Genomic DNA, 19,918 nt, shown 5'->3' on the forward strand with positions numbered 1-19,918 from the left:
ATAGGGTTCATTTTCCTTTGATTATTAGTCTATAAATACAAATTCAATTGTTAGTTTACGTTTAAAATTTAGGCATAGGTGACCTAATTGGATTTTAAGCCTTCTTGAATACCTCCTAGATTTCTTTCCAAATTGGCAATAAATTCAAGAAAAGATTAAATACCAAAAAAAGAAGAAGAAGAAGAAAGAGATCAGTTCATAATTAAAATAAATACTGATATGCTGATATGCTGGAGAATAAATCAAATTTCTAGCGGGAAAAATAGAAACGGTGCGTTTTACTAAACACCACGGAGGCAAAGGCAGTTGCCCAGCTTCCGCAAGTGGTCACTCTCCAGCTCTCCAGTTTTCTTCTCAAGCCCCTCCAAAACCCTAAACACACGCACTTCCATCTCTTCCACAATTTCTCTCTTCCCGTCGGAATGCCTGGCGTCGTCTATGACTCCGCCGGAGGCTCTGCACTCGTTCCACATTCGCTAGACTCCCAGGCCGCCATAGTGTTCCCGCTTCGCCATGGCCTAAAGCCCCCAATCTCGCGTTTATCTATCTGCTGGGCTCGCGGGAACGCTCTTCGTGTATCCATTTTTCGGCAACCCACCTCTGACTCTGATCCTGCTGACGAGGCTGGGGGGAAAGTAATGGAAGTGACTTTAGGCGGCAATGAAGATGGAGAGCTAAGCGAAGCACAATGGCGCAGGATCGCATACGGCTCTCTCTCTCCTTTCGCCCTCCTTCAGAGTCGTAGGAACTCCGTTTCCAGCCTGTCCAGGATGCAATTAAGTCCGTCGCCCTATCATCTTGAATGGTAATTGAACCTAATTTGATATTTCTTTTGTAATTAAGAATTTCTTTTACCTACCATGCCATGGTTGAATTACTGCTGAAGCAAAAATCTTTCATCAAGCTGCTTACAGGACTATAATGCTAATTATTAGTGTTTCAATCAGGTGGACTTTGTAAGTATCTGAAACTTGTAATTTATCTAATGGATAGAACCTAAAAATCAGGTGGGAGTTCGTGATGGAGTATAGCAAGGACATAAGTTCACTTCTTGGTAATCCAAAGTCATCTGCTGGCCCAGCGATTGCAGATGCAAAGGAAGTGTTAAAGGTTATCTCCAGATGCAAATGTATTACCAAACTAATTTTTTTTTTTTATTGTAGTCTATTAAATGAGAGGGCGAGCCTTGGCGCAACGGTAAAACGTTGTTGTCGTGTGACCAGAGGTCACGGGTTCGAGTCTTAGGAGCGGCCTCTTGCCAATTAAATTGGCAAGGGAAGGCTTGCCCCCAATACACCCTTGTGGTGGGACCCCTCCCCGGACCCTCGCTCAGCGGGGACGCGTAATGCGACCGGGCCGCCCTTTTTTATTGTAGTCTATTAAATCTTAAAAAAATGTTTATCAGACTAAGCATTTTCTGTAGAAAGCTGAGGAACCTACCTGTTTAAGGGCTGCGTGGGATCTGATGGAGATGTTTTATGTGGACAATCTCTCTCGAGCATGGCTTCCTGAACGTCTTGTAGATTGGTTGACTGTAATTATCATATTTCTCAGCTTCTATCTCTAATTTTTTAGCCATTATTTTTTTTCTAGAACACTATCATTCTTATGGATCTTTTTTCCCATGGCAGGATTATGATAGCCTCTTCTCTGATGCACAGTCCACTGTCCATTTGAAACTTTTGGAGTTTCAGGGACGACTAGTGACCTTACAGGTTTGAGTTTTTCTTTTGCTATTTGCTCCTGGTTTTTATCATAACATTTGAAGGAGAAAAAAAGAAAACTTTTGGTCCTTCCTATACTCTTCTCTGCTTGCTAAAGTTAATCAATTATTTCAGACTGTTAGTCCATTGTTTCTGTGATTTCCTCTTTTCTAATTATGTTCCATTCACTGGACTGAGAGATAAAAGCCATCAGTTCTTTGATTTATCATTGTACAATTATAAGCTTTTCAATTGGTTAGATGGGTTCTTGGTGAAATTGCCATATTTTGGCATTTTATATTTGTTAATGTTTTTGTAAAGTTGCCCATTTTGTGGAATTGATGACCATTTTTCTGTAATTTTTTTTTTTTTTTTTTTACTATTGTATGCAATTGTTATTTGTAATTATTGTTTGAGTCTCTTCTGGAAATTTTTTTCTGTATTTTTTCTGTGAAGGTCATTGAGGATGATCTTCAATATTGGGAGGTGATATCATCAGCACTGGCAGTTGGCTGGCTAGATACTGCAGTAAGTAGTTTGGGCTTTTATAGAATTTTGAGTGATATGTTATACATGTGATGCTGGAAGTTGTTTGGAATGTGGATAACTGAACAGAAATAAACATTTTTGCTCGCAGGTGAAAATGTTAAGATTGCATGGATCTTACCAACTTGATCGGCTTGGTAGTAGAGAGGTTGGTAAGAATGGAAAACATACGAAACAAATGAAGTTGCTACCATTCTACATGCTTCGATGCCTCTTAGATTGTCATGTTGTAAATTTTTAACAAAAGTTATAGTACCTAACTGTTTAACCTTGTCTATAGTTGTAAATGTACGGTAATTGCAGATATCAGGAAACCTCATGTAGTTTGGTAATTGGATGAAAGCATATTATTTACTGCTCCTTTTATTGAGAATCACACTATTAGTGGTATATTATAAAAATCTAAGGATGTCCCAATTTGTTCTTTGATGCTTCTTTCCATGGATATTTATTTAGACAGCCAAAGTGAAAAGCATAAACTTCAATTTCTATCTTTGCTTAGGATCTTACATCAGTTTTTTCTTCATACCATTGAAAAGAAAGCAGTCTATTGGAGGCTGTTTCTGTTCTTATTTCAAAGATGCAGCACATGCAACCTTAATTAGGAGCAGAAACATATTCTTTTGACTGCCCTTTTTATTTGGCATCACACAGTTGGAGCTGTACGATAAAATCCAAGGATGCCTAATTTGTTTTTTTATGTGCTTTGGATATTTATTTAGACATGGAAAATGAAATGTACAACTTCAATTTCTATATTGGTTTCATATGTTCATGGATCTTACATCGTGTCCTTTTTCTTGGATGCCATTAAACAGACAGAAAATGGTCTCGTGGAGGCTGTTTCTGTTCTTATTTCAAAGATGCCACGCATGCGTCCTGAAATAGTAGCAGGAAAATTGGGTGAATGCTTTAAAGCTAAGCCTGATTTTATGAAGGTACTTTTGAATCCTTGTTAATAAATTAGGCACAGATAGCATGTTTAACTTTATCTTATTCCTTAATTTTTTTTTATATATTTTACTCCATATTTTTCAATTGCATAGGCATGGGAGAGATGGCGAGCTCAAGTAACTAAATTGGAGTCAAGTGCATTCTGGATTGAGTGTGATCACCGTCAGACTCAGGAGGGCTTGAAAAATGTTCTTCAGATCATGATGGGAAACACAAATGTTCTCTCCTCCGCAACCTGTAATTGGATGGAGCTGTATATTTCTCATATTCTGTACATAAGGCCATTCACTGTAGTAAGTGTCATGCTAATCCCCTTGATGGATTCCCAGGTTCTCTTGAGCTTAAATAATTGTTACACCAATACTGGGTTTTTTATTCTCTATTATTAAAAATGTTTATGTAACACTCAACTGAAGATTCTATCTGTTTATTTCTTTCTTCTGGGTTTAGGGTTTAGAAAGCATGTACAACCTAGCTCAGAAATGTATTCAGTTGAAACCAATGTCCAGTCCACATAAGTTGATGCAGCTTATAATTGGAATTCTTGGGGAAAATACTGAGGTTTGTTAATATCACAGCCAATTTTAATTCTCTAATATCTGCTCTCTTTTTTTTTTTTTTTAAATTCAACATAACTGATTGGGGGTTCTCCAAATGCTGCAGGTTGTATTAGCAGAATGCTCAAGAGGGTTTGGCCCTTGGTGAGCTGCTTTATTATTTTCTGATTCTAATCTCATTTATGGTTTAACTTATAGAACCACAAATTAAAACTTGCTTTTATCCTTTGGAAAAATCTGCCTGAATACTCAAAGAACTAAAACGATATATATTATTGTTTTGGAGATGATGATGGTGATGATGCTTTTATTTTTATTTTTTTAATTATAGTATAACTTTTGTGACTTATTGACAGGATGGTAGCTCATGCCATAGAATTTTTGAATGCGGGGAGCAATCAGGCAGATATTCTTTTACAAGAAGAGCGTGATAACCTTGGAGGAATCAGTATAGAGGAGCTCCATCGGCTTGTTTATGCTCAAGTTCTATCTTCTCATAGTTTGACTTGGCAAGTAAGTCCAAACTCCTCTAGCAAGGAGACATTATTTTCATTGCATTGGCATATCATTTTAAAGCGACATTATTAATCAGGATGTGATACATATAAGCCCAACTTAACATCAATAATGATTCATCAAAAGAAAAAAAAACATCAATAATGATGAAAACAATCTACATTGACTACCTTGATATCTCATGTGGAGATTATTAATTGTGCACTGATTTAAGTTACTGTCTAATGGCAGGATTGATATAGACTAGTGTGATTTTGGCAGCCTGCACTATTTCCATATCATTTTAGTGCCAGATTCGTGATAAGGATGATATACATATTTTAAACCATGCTCGGTCATATAGCTTAACGTTTAAAATGTTAACAAGCTATGGTCTATGCTGCATGGAAACGGAAACAAACACCAGTAAACGTTATTTTAAGAAAAATATAGCTAGAAAACGGTAATGGAAACGGAAAATAACGGACACGAAACACGGTATCGTGAATGAAAAAGAGTTTCCGTTCAACATAGGCTTTGGTGACTTTGATATTTCAAATGACAATTAGTGATTTGTACTGATTTAGGTTACCACAGAATGGCTGGAATACGGAGAGACTTTATGCATTCCCTTGTTTTAGTACAAAGATAACTGACGTACAACTTCCAGAAAAGTTAGTTTCAGAAAACATTTTCCAGTTTTCTTTCCTTCAAGTTTTCCAATTTTCTGTTTTCCAAACAGAAAACTAGAAAAGTGAAAACATGCTTATTTTCAAATTTTCATGTTCTACTTTCCCTTTTTCAGAATTTAATTACAGATCTTTAACATTATTTATCTGAAGAATCATATAAACATTATAATATAAATTTAAAAGCAATTGTTTTAATGTGAATATAAAATTGTATACAATCAATAATTTTGAAACTAAAAAACCTTTAAATTAATTTGAAGTTGAATTGGAACTTTAGGGCTTGTTTAGTTATAGAAAACATATTCTATTTTCATATTTTTTTTTCTTTTAATCTAGTTTTTCAATATTTTATTTTCCAAGTAAAAACTGAAAATTTTGGAATATATGTTTATCTATTTTGAGGGCGAGCCTTGGCGCAACGGTAAAACGTTGTTGCCGTGTGACCAGAGGTCACGGGTTCGAGTCTTAGGAGCGGCCTCTTGCCAATTAAATTGGCAAGGGAAGGCTTGCCCCCAATACACCCTTGTGGTGGGACCCCTCCCTGGACCCTCGCTCAGCGGGGACGCGTAATGCGACCGGGCCGCCCTTTATATGTTTATCTATTTTTTCATGTTTTTAATTTTTTTTTTAATTTAATTTCTAATTCTATTAAGAAATATATTTCTTCTAATTTTTTTTATCTAATTTATAGTATTTTTATTCCAATAGAACCATAATAGATATGAAATAATAGAAATATTGATAGAATTATAACAGGAGGATATAAAATTAATTGGAAGATTATAATTAATTTATGAATTAATCAAAATCTGAATTTACATTATATAAAAAATTGAATCTATGATCATAATGTCTATATATTAATAATAAGAGGAAAGTACAAAAATAAACCCTGCGGTTTTGGCCATTTTGAAACACAATCTCGTGTTTCAAAATTGACAAACGGGTACCTCCAGGTTTATATCGTCAGCAAACACATTCCAAACTATTAACACCATTAAAATATGATGACGTGTCAAGTTTTGGTCAAATAATCAAAGGGTAATTTTGTCTTTTTATTTTTAATTTTAGGACATCTTTTTTTTTTTACCCAATAGAGATCAAACACCTCATACTTCACTCTCTCTCCTTCATCTCTCCCAACAATAATTCTCTCTTTCATCTCTCCGATCACCACTTTCTCTTCCAAACTGATACCTCTTCCAAACTGTTTACCGCCTTCAATTTCTCTTCCTTTCTTCTTCTTCTTCAATCCCAACTATCTACAATTGCCCTTTCCAACGTTACTCAAATGCCAACCCAAAAATGCCCTTATGATTCTCACCGGAAGGACGACAACGACAACCATAAACACCACGATGGTGAGTGAGGAAATTGATAAATTCAAGAGCTGGAAGATTCAGATGTTTCCTCTACAGACTTGGTTTCTTATCATTGCATTAAAGTTTCTTTTGTCAAACGGGTGCGCTTTCAGCATCATGCTCGATGGTCTTTGATGAAGTCAGGGGCATGTAATGGACTTTTTGCCAAACACCCATGGAACTATCCTCTGCAGTTTATGCAAACAGGATTGCTGTGTAGCTTTAATAAACTGCAATTGTCACATGCATCCTGTGCAAGTGCTGATTTAATTTCAACCCACCTTCACCAAAAAGAAATTTCTCTAAATTTTTTTCATCAATGGAAATTTCTCTGTAGGTCTGATCTGTTTCTGTATTAGGTGTTTCACATTGTTAAGTTCATTCTTTGTAAGCCTTCAATTGGACATTTTCTGTCAAATCCCATGCCTCTTTCATCTTGAACCCTTCTGGTTGAAGATTATCATTAAACATGGTGCAAAGACCTACGATTGCACATATTGATAACATCACTTCCTTCGTTGATGATACTGTCACTGGGAAGACGCTGTTGGGTTCGGCCGTGGCACTTATGATGATAAAGTCTGTCATGGAATTTTAGATATTGAAAAGTATTCAGGAGAGTGTTTTTAACTTATTTGTAAATATGTCCTGATTGGGGTATATATACTCCCTTTTGTAACGTGCTTGTCTTAGTTGAGCTTAATTGTCAATAATCCTCCTATTAATTATCATTGATCCTCCTTCTAAAAGGAATAGCAGTTTGTCAGTATTCCTCATTCGAGACTAACGGTTGATGACATCATTTGCAAATCCGGATGTTATCAGAAGCCCCCTTTAGAAGGGCTGTTCAACTTATAGGTGTGTCTTGCATTTAAGGCTCTTCTGCTAAACACATTTCCTCAGGCTTGGGACACGTCATCAAGCTTTCCCGCTTCTCTAAGCATCCTGCTGCTGAGTACCACAGTTTTAGTTTTGCGAAGTTCTTGTAATAACTTTATATATATTTTAGTACTTTTTTGGCCAAGTATGGGCTTAGCCTTTTTTGCTTTGATACTTAATATAAGTATACTGTCGGGGATATATAGATAGGTGGCCATCCCTATATCCATAGTTGTTGCTTTTGGAATATGCCTTGTATGTTTAAGCAAATGTTTTTTCAAAGTATCCTTACTTTGTTCTAGCAAAAATTTTCACTTTCCATTCGCCATTCTAGGCATTTTCATTCGCCATTCTTCAATGGACCTAGGTGCCTGTGATTGAAACTAGTAAAAAGCTGGTTGAATTAGAGTTGTTGAGAAGACTCAACGTATGATCCCCTCATTGGTATCACAAACATCCATACGCTCTTTATATTTGCGTACATGGGTTTCTGGATCTCCTTCCCCTTTGTAATGTGGCAAAGTAGGGGGCTTGAACCTCCTGTCTTTCTTTCTCATAGCTCAGGATCCGTTGGGAGAATGGCGAGGCCTTCTTGGATGGAACTGGCTTATTAGCCTAGGATCCGTATCTCAGTAGTGTCTCCAGCACCCGTCTATCCATATTTTCATCAGTTTGCTCTCCTTCATCAGTTTGCTCTGCATTAACCCCTCCTTCATCAGTTTGCTCTGCATTAACCCCTCATGTGGTACATAGATCCACCCTATCTCTGGAACTTTCCACCTGGGGCTTTGATCGAGTTACAGGTTCTGGGGCTGGAAGTTCCGCTGTCTGTGGAATTCGTTGCCCAGTAAATGGATCGAACAACCATGAACCTCTTCGAACCTCAGGTCTCTCTCCACCTCTAATGGGTTCTGCAAGTGTTAACATTGGTTGGGACATTACATTGGCGATTCCCACGTTCGTGGTGGTAGATACTGAAACAACTCTGAGAGTGGGCGTGTACCCTGTCCATCAAGAAGAGAATGTGCTAAGGTATAAAAGCTATGTTCACTTACCCTTGGGATCGGAGTTATACTGCTTGATCCGTGAGGCTCGTGTGCATCAGAACCCCCAAGGTTTGAGTTTGGGGTTGAACTAGAGTTGATGTTCCACTCTGGTCGCCAGGCCTCTGAGTAGCTCGATTAGACGATTCCCTGAACGTTGACTCATGTGGGTGGCAAGAATAGATGCCGGGGAGTCATAGTTGGTGGCACCCTTGTTGGCTCCGTCATATTGTTCTTCGTGAGTTCCACGCTCACTGCACCAATTTGATAACACTTTGACGCTGTTGGGTTTGGCCGTGGCACCTTCTAATAGAATTTGAGATTAATAGATATTAAAAAGTATTCAGGAGAATGTTGTTAACTTACTTGTAAAGATGTCTAGATGGGGCGTGTTTGTCATTAATCCTCCTATTAATTGTCATTATTTCTCCTTCTAGAGGGAATAACGGTTGATGACATCATTTGCAAATCCGGATGTTATCACGGATCGTGATCGAATTTTCCAAGAGTGACCCGTATGGAAAGGAAAGGAATCGAATTGGAAAGAAAAAAACGTGAAGTTAAATCACATTGCTTTCCGACCCCAAATGGGAACCTGGATACAAATTTGTGCAAGTAGGAGTTTATAAGGAAAGAATTTGTGCAGACATCCATGGAATTTGTGAGGAGAGAGACGGTCAGGGAGGTCGTGAGAGGGGTGAAGTCGAGAGAGAAGAGAGGGTTGAAGTGGATAGAGAATGTAAGTTAACTGAAAAATAAAAATAAAAAGACAGAAGTACCTTATTGACCATTTGACCTAAACTGCCAAATCAGCATTTTTTAATAGTCTTTTGGACTGTGTTTGCTAATGGAATAAACCTTGAGGTATCCATTTGTATCACGTTTTGATACACGGGATTGTGATGGAAAAAGGCCAAAACCACACGGTTTATTTTTTATACTTTCCTCTAATAATAAATATATAAATATATCATATATAAAATTAATTATAAAAATATTATATATATATATAAAATAAAGAAAATGGATGTTGTTGCTCGTGTCTTCAAAAGCGACAAGACCCAGCTACAAAGATAAAGTTACGTTGATGTTTGGCAAAGAGAACCAGCTGACCGTGTTCTCCATTTGGAAAACATTAAAATTGTGTTTTCTAAGGCCCATTTGTTTGCCGGAAATATTTTCTTCATTTTCCGTTTCTTTGCTTGGGAAAATAAGTGAACAAATTTTTTTTAACGACAGTCAACAGAAAAATTTATGAAGAAAGTGAGTAATGTTTACCCTTTTGAAAAGAGAAACATTTTCCTAAGCTTTTGGAACACTACTTTATTCATTCTTACCCTTTTGAAAAGAGAAACATTTTCCTAAGCTTTTGGAACACTACTTTATTCATTCTTACCCTTTTGAAAACAATAGTCACCCACCACTTAATGTTTTCCAGTTTTGTAGCCAAACACTAGCAAATATTTCATTTCCAACACAATTCTCTGTTACCCAATATTTTCCAAAGACCATATTTTCCGACAAACAAATGCGGCCTAAGGTTGGTGTAAAATTGGAAAACTGGGAAAAGTACTTTCTAATTCTCCATTGGAAAATTTTACAACTAAATAATAAACTCTTTTTTCAGTTTCTTAGAAATTTTTTCTAGATACAGCCCTTTTTTCTACTACTAAGCAAGTGGCTCATTAATTTTCATTTGCTTGGAAATATCTTGTTTCAGAGTCTCGTTTCTTGGTTGTAAATGGATTTCTGGATATAGTTCTTAATGTTTCGAAAAAGACTCAGGCCTCAAATATTGTAAACTATTATAGATATGTGGAGTCGAAGGCATTGCCTTGTCTGGATATTACTCAATATGTTATTTATTCTCTCACTTGTGACATTTTCACTCTTCTGAAATGGTTCTCCATATTCATGGAGACCTCTCTCACCTTGTCTTTATTGGAATGTGTTGCTTTAAATCATCCTAATTTTTGTTTGCCCACAGATTGCTCCAGTCTATCTGATATCATGTAGGAATCAGGGAATGGGACTGTTGGAGATCTTATTGTACAGACAGCCTGTTCAAAATAATCAATTGCTGGTTAAGGTAATTGTTTCATCTTGAGTGTCAGCCTTGCTGCTAGTATCAGTTTAATTTCATGACTGCATGCCTTTTTTTTGGTATAACTAATAAAATAATGAATAGCACAGAATTTGGAGATTTGCCGCCTTTATGAACTTGATGGTGTCAGCTCAAACATTATGAAGGTATTTGCATTCTTTCGAGGAACCATATGCTTATTGATTTATTAAATTTATCGAAAGAAGTAAAATCATAGAAGTTGGTCATTTATGGTAACTTTAATATAAGCCTAGCAGTTTTTATTTTCTTATAGGTACAATGCTTAAAATGTCAGATGCTCCTGAGAGTTTAAGTATTTAGAATATTTTGTAGTTATGTTGACAATTTATAGTATCAATGTCTAGATTGCTGGAGTACACCATTGGAAACATGGTCGAAAAGGTTCTGGAGTTTTTTGGCTTCAGCAAGCTCGTGATGAAGCGTGTCTTAACAGAATTGCTCAGCAGTTGTTTGATTTTGTTGGAAAGTCAATCTCTGATGAAAACTTTAAGGTTATTTTCAATTCAATCCATTATTCCAGTGAATTTTAATTATCTTGCAAAATAATAACCTTTTGAATTGATTTAATAACCCCATATCCATACAGCAATGGGAAGGTTTAATTGAATTGCTGGGTTCAGAATCTAGGCCTGCTGGGGGTCTTGAGTTCCTGCACAAGTATGAAATTTCATATTGAGGAATTATTATTACCAATATCTGCTTTTTCTTTCCCTATCCCAGTTTTGAGTTCTCAGTCTTTCCGTAATTCTGCCCTTGGTTCCAACACAGGTATAGAGATTTCAAGAAATTTCTTAAGCATGTTTATGGTGGGAATGCCACAGATGCTGCACAGCAAGCTGTTGAATCACTAATGTTGGTGAGTTCTTTGTATCTAATAGCTCATTACTGTGATTCGACCTTCTCATAGTAATTCATTTACTTCTTGAAACATGATATTTTTGTACAGTTTTCAGGAAACGAGTTTACTGTTACATATAGAGGATTTAACTTGCAAGCACAACTTCTAATATTATTTATTTTTAATAGGTTAAATTTGTGATTAGTATCCTGATGCTTTGTGAATGTGCAGCTTATGAAAAACCCTTCTACACCTCGACGCTTCTGGTTGCCTCTTCTCTATGATTCGGTGAGCTGTTTCCTTTATTTGCTAGTGGGCAATAGCATAGAGGTTTATTTTCGTTTCATGCCCTATAACTACTACTTTGGCAATTGGCCATGCTTCTTCCCTTTGCTCAGTGGATCTCATTTCTTTTGAAAATTTTCTGTTTTTTTCACTCTAAAGCTTATTGTCTTGTTTCTCTAGTTTGGTGCTCTTGCATGCCTGACAGACTTTTTTTCTTTTGTGCAGTTGAAGCTGCTAAACTGGCAGACACGACCTCTGCTGAATGTCTCTCAAACAAACATGTTAATGAATAAACTGCAAGAGCTGTCAATGTCGAGACTGCGTCCAGACTTTGTCGAAGCTGACTTGCCTCCCCAGGCATTAAGCTCTGTAAGACTTGCCCTTGCAACCAACTTTGGACGAGCTATCTTGGAAGAATCATGATGGTTTGTGTCGGAGATCACTTTATTGTTTGGATGTTGAATGAATAGATTACCTCCATTGGTGGCCAGAATCGTTGAATCTTATTTCAGAGAATTGGGAAAATGCCAAATGGTGGGACAATCACAGAAACATGGTTGTATCAAGTATTTGTGCAATGCAGCTGATAATTTACGGGATGGACTGTTCATTCTGTATTTGTAGAGCAAGCAACTTGTAGATGTTGTCAAGGATGTAAAGTCGAGTTGAAGAATTAGCGTGAGGTTTGTGGTTTATATAAATTTAGAAAAGCCTAATATCCCTAATCTAGGATTTAGATAGTATTTACCTATTATCTTGTCATTACTGTGTTAAGTGCTGGTATTCAAATTTGAGTAATTAGGATATTTAAGTGGCAACGATCTTATATGCAGAAGTTACGTAGTATAATGGAACTGGTCGGAAGAAATCTGATGAAAGAAAAGTTGTTGCTTGAATTTGGATTTTCCAGTTGACAGTTAAAAGTGTAGGATTTCCAACTGTATGAAGCACATGTTTCAGCTTGAATTATCTGTTGGGTTGGGTATGAAAAGAAACAATCTGTCTACAAATGTCGTCTTGCAGCAATTGCCAATAACAGCATTATTATTATTATTTAGTTGTACCAGCTCACTTCTGTTCTGTCTTTGAATCACAACTTTTTTTTATCGCAACCTAATTTTATATTATTTTTCAATTTCAGGAACATCTACTTTTTTACACTATACAACCAATTTTAAATCTTTCAATTATTTTATAATCATTTAAAAACTTGTATTTTAGATTTCTTTTTTGGCAAATGATATATACAACCCTAAGGGTTGTATATAAGCATTAATTATCCATATGTTTTCTTATATTTTCAATAAAAAAGAGAATTGATTGTATTGGAAATATAACAGTACATTATGATAAATGCATTTAAATATTTAAGTATTAAAGTATCAACAAATTTTATGCATTGGAAAACAAAAATAACACTAATAATAAGAATTTTAAGGTTTTTATTTACAGTCCTTAGGGCTGTAAATATCAGAACCCTTCTTTTTTCCGCTCATGTGCTTGCTTGTAGCTGCTTATATTATTTTTTCTTTTATTCACACTTCCAAAATATAACTATAAAAATATATGCTTCCCATTATTTTTTCAATTCTGAACAAAGTATATTAAAATAATACCATTAATAACTATGATTAAGCTAGTATAACATTATTTAATTACATCCTTTTAAAAATGTATTTTGTTTATTATAGGCATAATATCTATTTGAATCTCCAAATTAAAGCTTGAAAGTTAATTAGGACTTTAAACTATCAAAATTATTAATTAGGTTCCTGAATTAAATAAAAATCAATTGAGTTCTTATCGAAAATCATTCGGTTGAACAGTTTCAGAATCTCTTCTCCAAATCCATTTTGAGCCACACAGATATCATCATTTTTTATTTTAGGATAGCGTAAGGACTCAATTGATGATTTTTGCTTAGTTCATAGACTTAATTGATGATTTTGATAGTTTATGGTTCTAATTGACTTTGAAATTTTAATTTATATGAGTGTTATGCCTTTATTATATGTTATATCAAGTATTTTTAGATGACAGCATATATAAGACGTGTTGCATAATAATTGTTCATAGTCGTTGATTACACATTAAGAGTTTTCTTTTAAATTTTTACAATTATGTAACACATCAAAATAAAGCTATCTTACTAATGAAGTAACTTAACATAGAAATAAACCCTGCTGGTAAATCTTTGCAAGAGAATAATCTTATATTTCCGAAAACTAGCTATCAAGTATCATAAATCTGAGAAGAAATGGTTGAGACATACCTTCCACTTATAATTTTCATTTTCTTTTTAGCCCGTCAGAATTAACTTTTAATCAAATTATTGCTGAATTAGAAAATTGAAACTAAATACAATTCATCAAACTCACAAAACCCTATAACACAGATTATCAATTTATTTTCCTTGAAAAGAAAAATAAAGATAATATCAAGGTACGGTAATAGAATAGAAGAAAGAACACAAGCACTACCATACTAGGCTTGCACTATTTGATAAATTGATATATGAATACATCCAAACCAGTATAAAAGAATCTTCCAAATCAAAAAGAATACAGGTAACAAAGAAGCTCATTACTTTATATAATACTATGGAGAATAGACAAGAAAATTACAAAAGGGCTCATGGAATATGGTGAACTTCAAAAATAAATGAATAAATAATACTAAGTGTATCGTCACGCACCTTCAACAAGCAAAGCTTGGGAACTATCGTGTCTTGTCGAAATCTTTAACTCCACTTCTATAATCCTGTTCAAGAGAAGGCCAAATCGCTTCTAATGTACTATACAAAGTTGCTGCCACTTTGCAAGGTACCTACCAGTTCAATCAAGTCCGGCATCAAGCATCCTGTTTCGATCTTTTTTGCTAAATACAGTTAAGAACACAGTTTCCATACGAGAAGTCGCTTTACCCTGGCTATATGCAGCAGTGAATCCCATAATTCTTATAGTTTCTTAGGCAAGTTGTAAGTTTTCTTGAGGAACTTCGATGCTGCTTCATCATTCCGATAACACAATACACGGAGGATAGTATTTGGTTCAGTAGGGTTCCATTCTCCTGAAGTTGGAGGTAGTGGGAGTCTAGACCTGGCAGAGGAGCCATATGCCTCCAAGGTTACACGCCGGAATCGCTCAATGATGCTCTCCGTATCAGTTCTATAGAGGGGAAGAACGCCTCTGATGGTACCTGAAAACTTATCTATCAATTCAGCAGGCAAGCCTTCACCATTTGCCCAAAATGTATCTTTAAGAGATTTAAAATCATCCTCTATTATTTCATAATCCTGACGGGTGAAGCAACGAGAAGGACCTCCAGCAAGCAAAACAAGCAAGAATCCATCAAAAGATGCTCTCATTATGTCAGTGACAACCCGCGTACGAACTCTTTCCTGCATGTTATCTGCTATAGTAAACAAAATTCGATCAAGCTCCTGGAGAAAAGGCTCAATTCTAGAAGTTGATGGCACCCCAACATACAATCCATCCCATAAAACGTGACTTAGATCATGAAAAACAACTTTGTAAGCCAATGCCTCACTGAGTTGCTGAACTCCTTCTACACAAGCAGAAGGTGTAAGTTCAAATTTTTTCGCCAAGCCATTTGAAAAGTCTTCTGTTTTAGCAGATTCAGAGTTCCTTAGATGGGTTATTATCCTCTTTTCCACAACATCCAACTCCGACTTGATCCGATGCAAGGTATTTATGCGCAAACAAAGCTGGGGTGTCCCCAAAGAATTATCCCCATTCAATGTTGCAACCTGAGGATTCTTCTTCTGAGGATTTGGAGACTTCTCCTTCTTTTTCCATACCCCTTGAAACTTCGATTCTGTTGTACATCTGGTTAATGCTGGCATAGTTGGTATATATGTATTCCTTGACCCTACATATCAGCACAAAAGATAGTAGCCATTAGATGTTGAAGAAAAACCACCAGCAAGTTGTATGAGCTTTGCACAAGATTTACCACATCCGGATTTTGCCTTGGTTGCATAATATTGAAGACATCTATCCAGGCCAGCCATCAAGTCAGGTAGCAATGCTGGATGCATTGGTATTGGCAGCTGAAAATATGCATCCAAAGTTTCATCGATAATTCTCAGAACTTCAACAGCAGATGGAGCAAATCCTTCCTGATTTGGTTCTGCTTTCCAGAGCTATAAACAATGGAAAAGCTGGTTAGTTTCTGAAAAGCTAATGAAAAAATGATATCAGCTACAAATTGAGTTGATTCAATCGAAGCTGGTCATTAGAGAGGGTCTGGTAAGATGTAAAGCACTTGAACAAAACACGTACTATAAATAGATATGGAATACTCTAGAGAACCTCAACCAAACATACAACCAGATTCTATATCTGGTCGTACTACCAGTCTTTACCAGCTTCTCCCAATTCATGCTGAAGAAGCTATAATTAGAAGAACCAAGGTTGCAATTACAATAGCATAAAGGAACTGAATTCACCGTGCAAAACTTGTTGCATTCTAAAATCCTTAATAATGTTAACATAATAATTTCAATAGTTGTTGATTTAAGGATCTGAAAAATAACTATGTCACTCATATTAATTGGAACACCAGTGGGTAATCTATCAGCAGAAGAAACAATGAGTAGAAAGTGCATACTTCTTGTTGCAAATTTCTGTCAATCCACTCCTTTAATCTATCCAGTCTTTCTCTGATCCATCCCCTCACCAGATTAGCAATTACAGCTTCAGCTTCAAAAGGAGGCATTTCACGGATTATTGCCTTTCCACCATCATCACAGTCCACTGAATCTTCTACAGCAATTTGCACAAGGTCCTTCTCCAGTTTATCTGCTGCTCTGAGAACTTGCACAGCTTCTGGTGTTAATTCTATTATGCCAGATATGAACTGTTTTAGCTCATTTCCATAGCATGCATGTAGTGTGGCCACAGCTACACCTGCTGCGAAAGGGTGCCATCTCTTTAGTATCGGACTATATACTTGCTTCTCATTAACTGCCAGCTCACCAACATCCTTTGCGAGGATTGCAAGAACAGGAAGAGGATTGGGCTGGTTTTTTGATGCTCTCCTACTTGAATCTGCTTTCTCCATTCTCTATATTACATTAAATCAAGCAACAGTTATGATCAATCCATATAGCTATAAATATTTGAAGAAGATTCATTGAGTCTTACTTCATCCTTCTTTTTGAAGAAGAAGGACTTGAAATATGTTAGGCAAGCCATAGAAGCTGCACGCATTATCAAAAGTAAGCCATGCTGAAGTAAATAATCACTTATTCTACTAGATTCCGCAGCCCTTAGGAAAGGTCTCTTTAGAGCTGGTAGATCATATTTATGTTAAGAAAATTCTTTTTCTTTTTCCTAAAGTTTTATGCTTACACCTTAAGCCATCAATGAGACAAGGTTTGCAAAGCAGTATAAGAGGACCTAAATGCAGCCAAAGTGCTTTATGAAATATCTTATTTCCTCAAACATCAAATGAGCACCAATCAAGTACCAAATTTTTTAATGCACAATGCATTGTAGCATTCCACGATTGAACATGAGTGGAATCTAGATATGGTAGGGCTTTTATGCATCGAGAACTACTGGTCTCAAACCTATAAGATCATATTTGATAGGACAAACTTACCTGAGCAAAAACAGTGCGCAGTGATGATCTGATGTAGGTGTCAATCCTACTTCTAGCAACATCAACTTCACCTTTCCTCTTTCTGCGATACTCATTGGATATATCCTCAACCAAAATCTTGGCCGCCGACACCCCCAAAGAAACAATGCTGTGCATGGCCTCAATATTTCCTCTATCAAAAGTATCGTGATATGCAAGGAGTCTTTTCTCTGCCCAACCTAAAATTGAACTCAACGTAGAACTTAAAATCTTGGAGTATTGTGGATCCTTTGTTGTCTTTGCATCTTTTGCAACTTCAACCAGCTGACCATCAGCAGCATCAAGTAGTTCTGTTTCCTCTTGGCCAGTTGCAACAAACCGATGAAACAAAACCCATGTAAAGCAGAGGTTGTGGAGCACCTGATTAATTCCAAGGATAGCCCAAGTCTTCTTTATGTGTTCCATAAGTTCATCAACTTCTTCAACTATGGATGTTTCATCATTAACATCAAATAAAGCTTCTAAAAGCATTTCATACATACGAAGGTTCAATGGAACCCCATCTGCCCAATGGCATAATTCAGAGAATGACCCATCAGATCTATTAGCAAGGGACATCACAGCACTACGAAGCACTTGCATTGACTCATTATTCTTTCCAGTTTCTATAGGCCTGTCTAAGGCCCCGTTAATAATTTGTCGCAGCCTTTGTGAGGTAGGATTTGACTTATCAAGGGGCACCCGGGGATGCAAAAGAAGTCCAGCCTCCAGAACTTTTAGAGTTCTCTTCTGCCATGTTTCAAATTCTTGTTGATCCGTAAAATCTGAAAGCTTAAGCTGCTGTAATAGCTCTAATGGGAGAACAACTGCCTCAATTTTCCTTCCTACCTGTGGCATTCATCGTGTTAATAGCAGGCCAAAAATATACAACCAACAGAGAATGCAAAACTCATGAGCATCCAGGAGTAGTGCCAATAATGAAAAGGATCTTTTAATTAATAACAATAACAGAGGAACGTATATCAGAGCAACAGTATTCTAAGCTTCTGAGGGTTATTGCAACAGTTTATAGAAGCCAGATTTCAAATATGATGAAATATGACATAAGATGCAATAAGAAATCCTCTAAGGGGGAAAAAGCCAGAAAGCTGAATCATCCCTATTGGTAAATGCAAGTTAGAATGATTGTTTCCTCCAACAAGAAATGATTCATTGTAATGCGCATAAACACAATTATCTGCATACACTGATATGCAACAATAACAAATCAAATGAATATTCAAAACAAAAATCAATAAAAAAAATTTATGAAAGCAACATCAGATGATCGCAAATTTTAGAAAACAGATGAGAGAAAAAATTCCAAAGTGAACCGAGAAATGCGTGTGTACGCTTAAACATGTTAAAATGAAAAGTAAAAATCGAGTAACCTGGCCAGCAGCAACCCTCACTAAAGCTCTCCTAATCCTTGAATCTACAGTCTCCGATACACGCATTTGAGTCCTCATTAACTCTCCAACAGTCAAAGGGCGCCTAGACTTGGCCGGGCCAGAGCCGGGAGCAGAAGAGGGGCTTTTCTTAGAAGCGGAGCTAGGCGATTTAAGGCCCAAAGCTTTCTTCATTTTACTGGCAGCGGCGGAAGTGAGAGAACGCTGCAAGGCTGGAGAATTAGGAGAATGAGTAGAGGGATGATGATTGGGAGAATCAGACTTAGAAATGTAAGTGAGGGCTTTGCCAGCAGAAGTACGAGATACAGCGACAAAGATCTCGTAGGCAGTGGCACGGAGGTCGGAATGAGAGAGTTGGGAGGCGAGTTGGCCAAATGGAGAGTCGAGATCGGTGGTGGTAAGTCTAGAAGTCATCCTCGGCGGTGTATGTAACGGCGGTGGAGTTGACTCTCTCCTAGAATGGCCTAAAGAAAGGTCTCTAAACAGAGAAGCCATTTCTCTCTCTCTGTGAATGTGAGAGAAAGAGAGAGAGAGAGAGTCAAGAGGATGATGGACTACAGGGAGAAGACAAGAGAAGAGAAGAGAAGAGAAAAGAAAGACGCTATTTTTTTTTTCTTTTTTGTTTTTCCTTTTTCTTTTGATACGCAGATGATGTGAAGTGTACGCTCCAGCTTCAGCAGTGGTCCTCTAGCTATCTACAAAGTTATATGCTTAATTAATTAATAACTTTTTGTTCTCAATCAATTTGTTGATCGGGATTTGATAATCGTTAATTTTTGAATTTTGCTAAACTAATTTGCCGAGTAATTATGAGATTCAAATAAAGTTTTGAAAAAACGTCTCTCAACTTTTTTATTATTATTATTTAAAGAGAAAATTATAAAATCGGATGAAATTAGAGATTTATTTACATATTTAAACTATTTATCCAATCTATTATCTATCTACACTATTTTTTTTTTGTGATTTTTTCAAACTGACTTTCATATATATATATATAACACTTAGAAATTTTTAGTCTTTTTTCTTTCTCTATTCCGCCTACTTCGTAAATTGCGAAATATGCGAAGATAATATTTACTTCAGAACATGAATTTACTTCGCATGTTTCGCAATATGTGAAGCATGCGGAGATAATACTAATTCACAAAATGACTTTTACATTCGCAGATTTCACAATATGCGAAGTACAAGTATTATCTTCGCATAGGAGAGAATCCGATCCAGAATTCAGAACTGGAAGGAATTTTTTTTTAACAAGGGCTGGCAAAGAAATTCTCATTAAATCTATCCTTCAATTAATTCCTACATATTTAATGAGTATCTTTCTTCTTCCATCTCAGTTTTGTGACGAAATTCATCGCCTCTTAAATCGTTTTTGGTGG

General features: G+C 36.3%; 2 protein-coding genes across 3 annotated transcripts; one reads left to right on the forward strand and one right to left on the reverse strand.

Annotated features, from left to right (window-relative positions):
* Positions 1-185: 185 nt before the first annotated feature.
* Positions 186-12,541, forward strand: LOC136202724 (nuclear pore complex protein NUP85). 2 transcript variants are annotated; one of them, XM_065993522.1, is made up of 18 exons: positions 186-805; positions 1,008-1,110; positions 1,424-1,534; positions 1,632-1,715; positions 2,160-2,231; positions 2,341-2,397; positions 3,068-3,187; positions 3,296-3,496; positions 3,654-3,764; positions 3,867-3,904; positions 4,117-4,273; positions 10,218-10,319; positions 10,424-10,480; positions 10,700-10,846; positions 10,942-11,012; positions 11,124-11,211; positions 11,425-11,481; positions 11,704-12,541. In XM_065993522.1, exons 1-18 carry the CDS (start codon positions 423-425, stop codon positions 11,899-11,901), a joined length of 2,157 nt encoding a protein of 718 aa, XP_065849594.1. In that variant the 5' UTR covers positions 186-422; the 3' UTR covers positions 11,902-12,541. The 2 variants fall into 2 exon arrangements, with proteins under 2 accessions (XP_065849594.1, XP_065849595.1); XM_065993523.1 differs by having other exon boundaries at positions 679-805; positions 994-1,110.
* Positions 12,542-13,931: 1,390 nt separating this feature from the next.
* Positions 13,932-19,164, reverse strand: LOC136202337 (protein unc-13 homolog). The gene is made up of 5 exons (XM_065992895.1): positions 18,516-19,164; positions 17,107-17,973; positions 16,111-16,566; positions 15,454-15,643; positions 13,932-15,369 (listed from the first exon to the last, which is right to left on the reverse strand). Exons 1-5 carry the CDS (start codon positions 19,026-19,028, stop codon positions 14,435-14,437), a joined length of 2,961 nt encoding a protein of 986 aa, XP_065848967.1. The 5' UTR covers positions 19,029-19,164; the 3' UTR covers positions 13,932-14,434.
* Between the last annotated feature and the right edge of the window lie 754 nt (positions 19,165-19,918).

This window comes from Euphorbia lathyris, chromosome 8 (assembly GCF_963576675.1).
Source record: "Euphorbia lathyris chromosome 8, ddEupLath1.1, whole genome shotgun sequence".
Taxonomy (NCBI): Eukaryota; Viridiplantae; Streptophyta; class Magnoliopsida; order Malpighiales; family Euphorbiaceae; genus Euphorbia; species Euphorbia lathyris.

Excerpts from the sequence above, each read along its gene's own strand:
- LOC136202724 (XM_065993522.1), top strand. The coding sequence starts at position 423 with ATGCCTGGCGTCGTCTATGACTCCGCCGGAGGCTCTGCACTCGTTCCA. Across the intron at positions 806-1,007 it reads TCGCCCTATCATCTTGAATG|GTGGGAGTTCGTGATGGAGT; the intron begins GTAATTGAACCT and ends CCTAAAAATCAG. Across the intron at positions 3,188-3,295 it reads CTAAGCCTGATTTTATGAAG|GCATGGGAGAGATGGCGAGC; the intron begins GTACTTTTGAAT and ends TCAATTGCATAG.
- LOC136202337 (XM_065992895.1), bottom strand. The coding sequence starts at position 19,028 with ATGGCTTCTCTGTTTAGAGACCTTTCTTTAGGCCATTCTAGGAGAGAG. Across the intron at positions 15,644-16,110 it reads ACAGAAATTTGCAACAAGAA|CTCTGGAAAGCAGAACCAAA; the intron begins GTATGCACTTTC and ends CATTGTTTATAG. Across the intron at positions 15,370-15,453 it reads CAAGGCAAAATCCGGATGTG|GGTCAAGGAATACATATATA; the intron begins GTAAATCTTGTG and ends GCTGATATGTAG.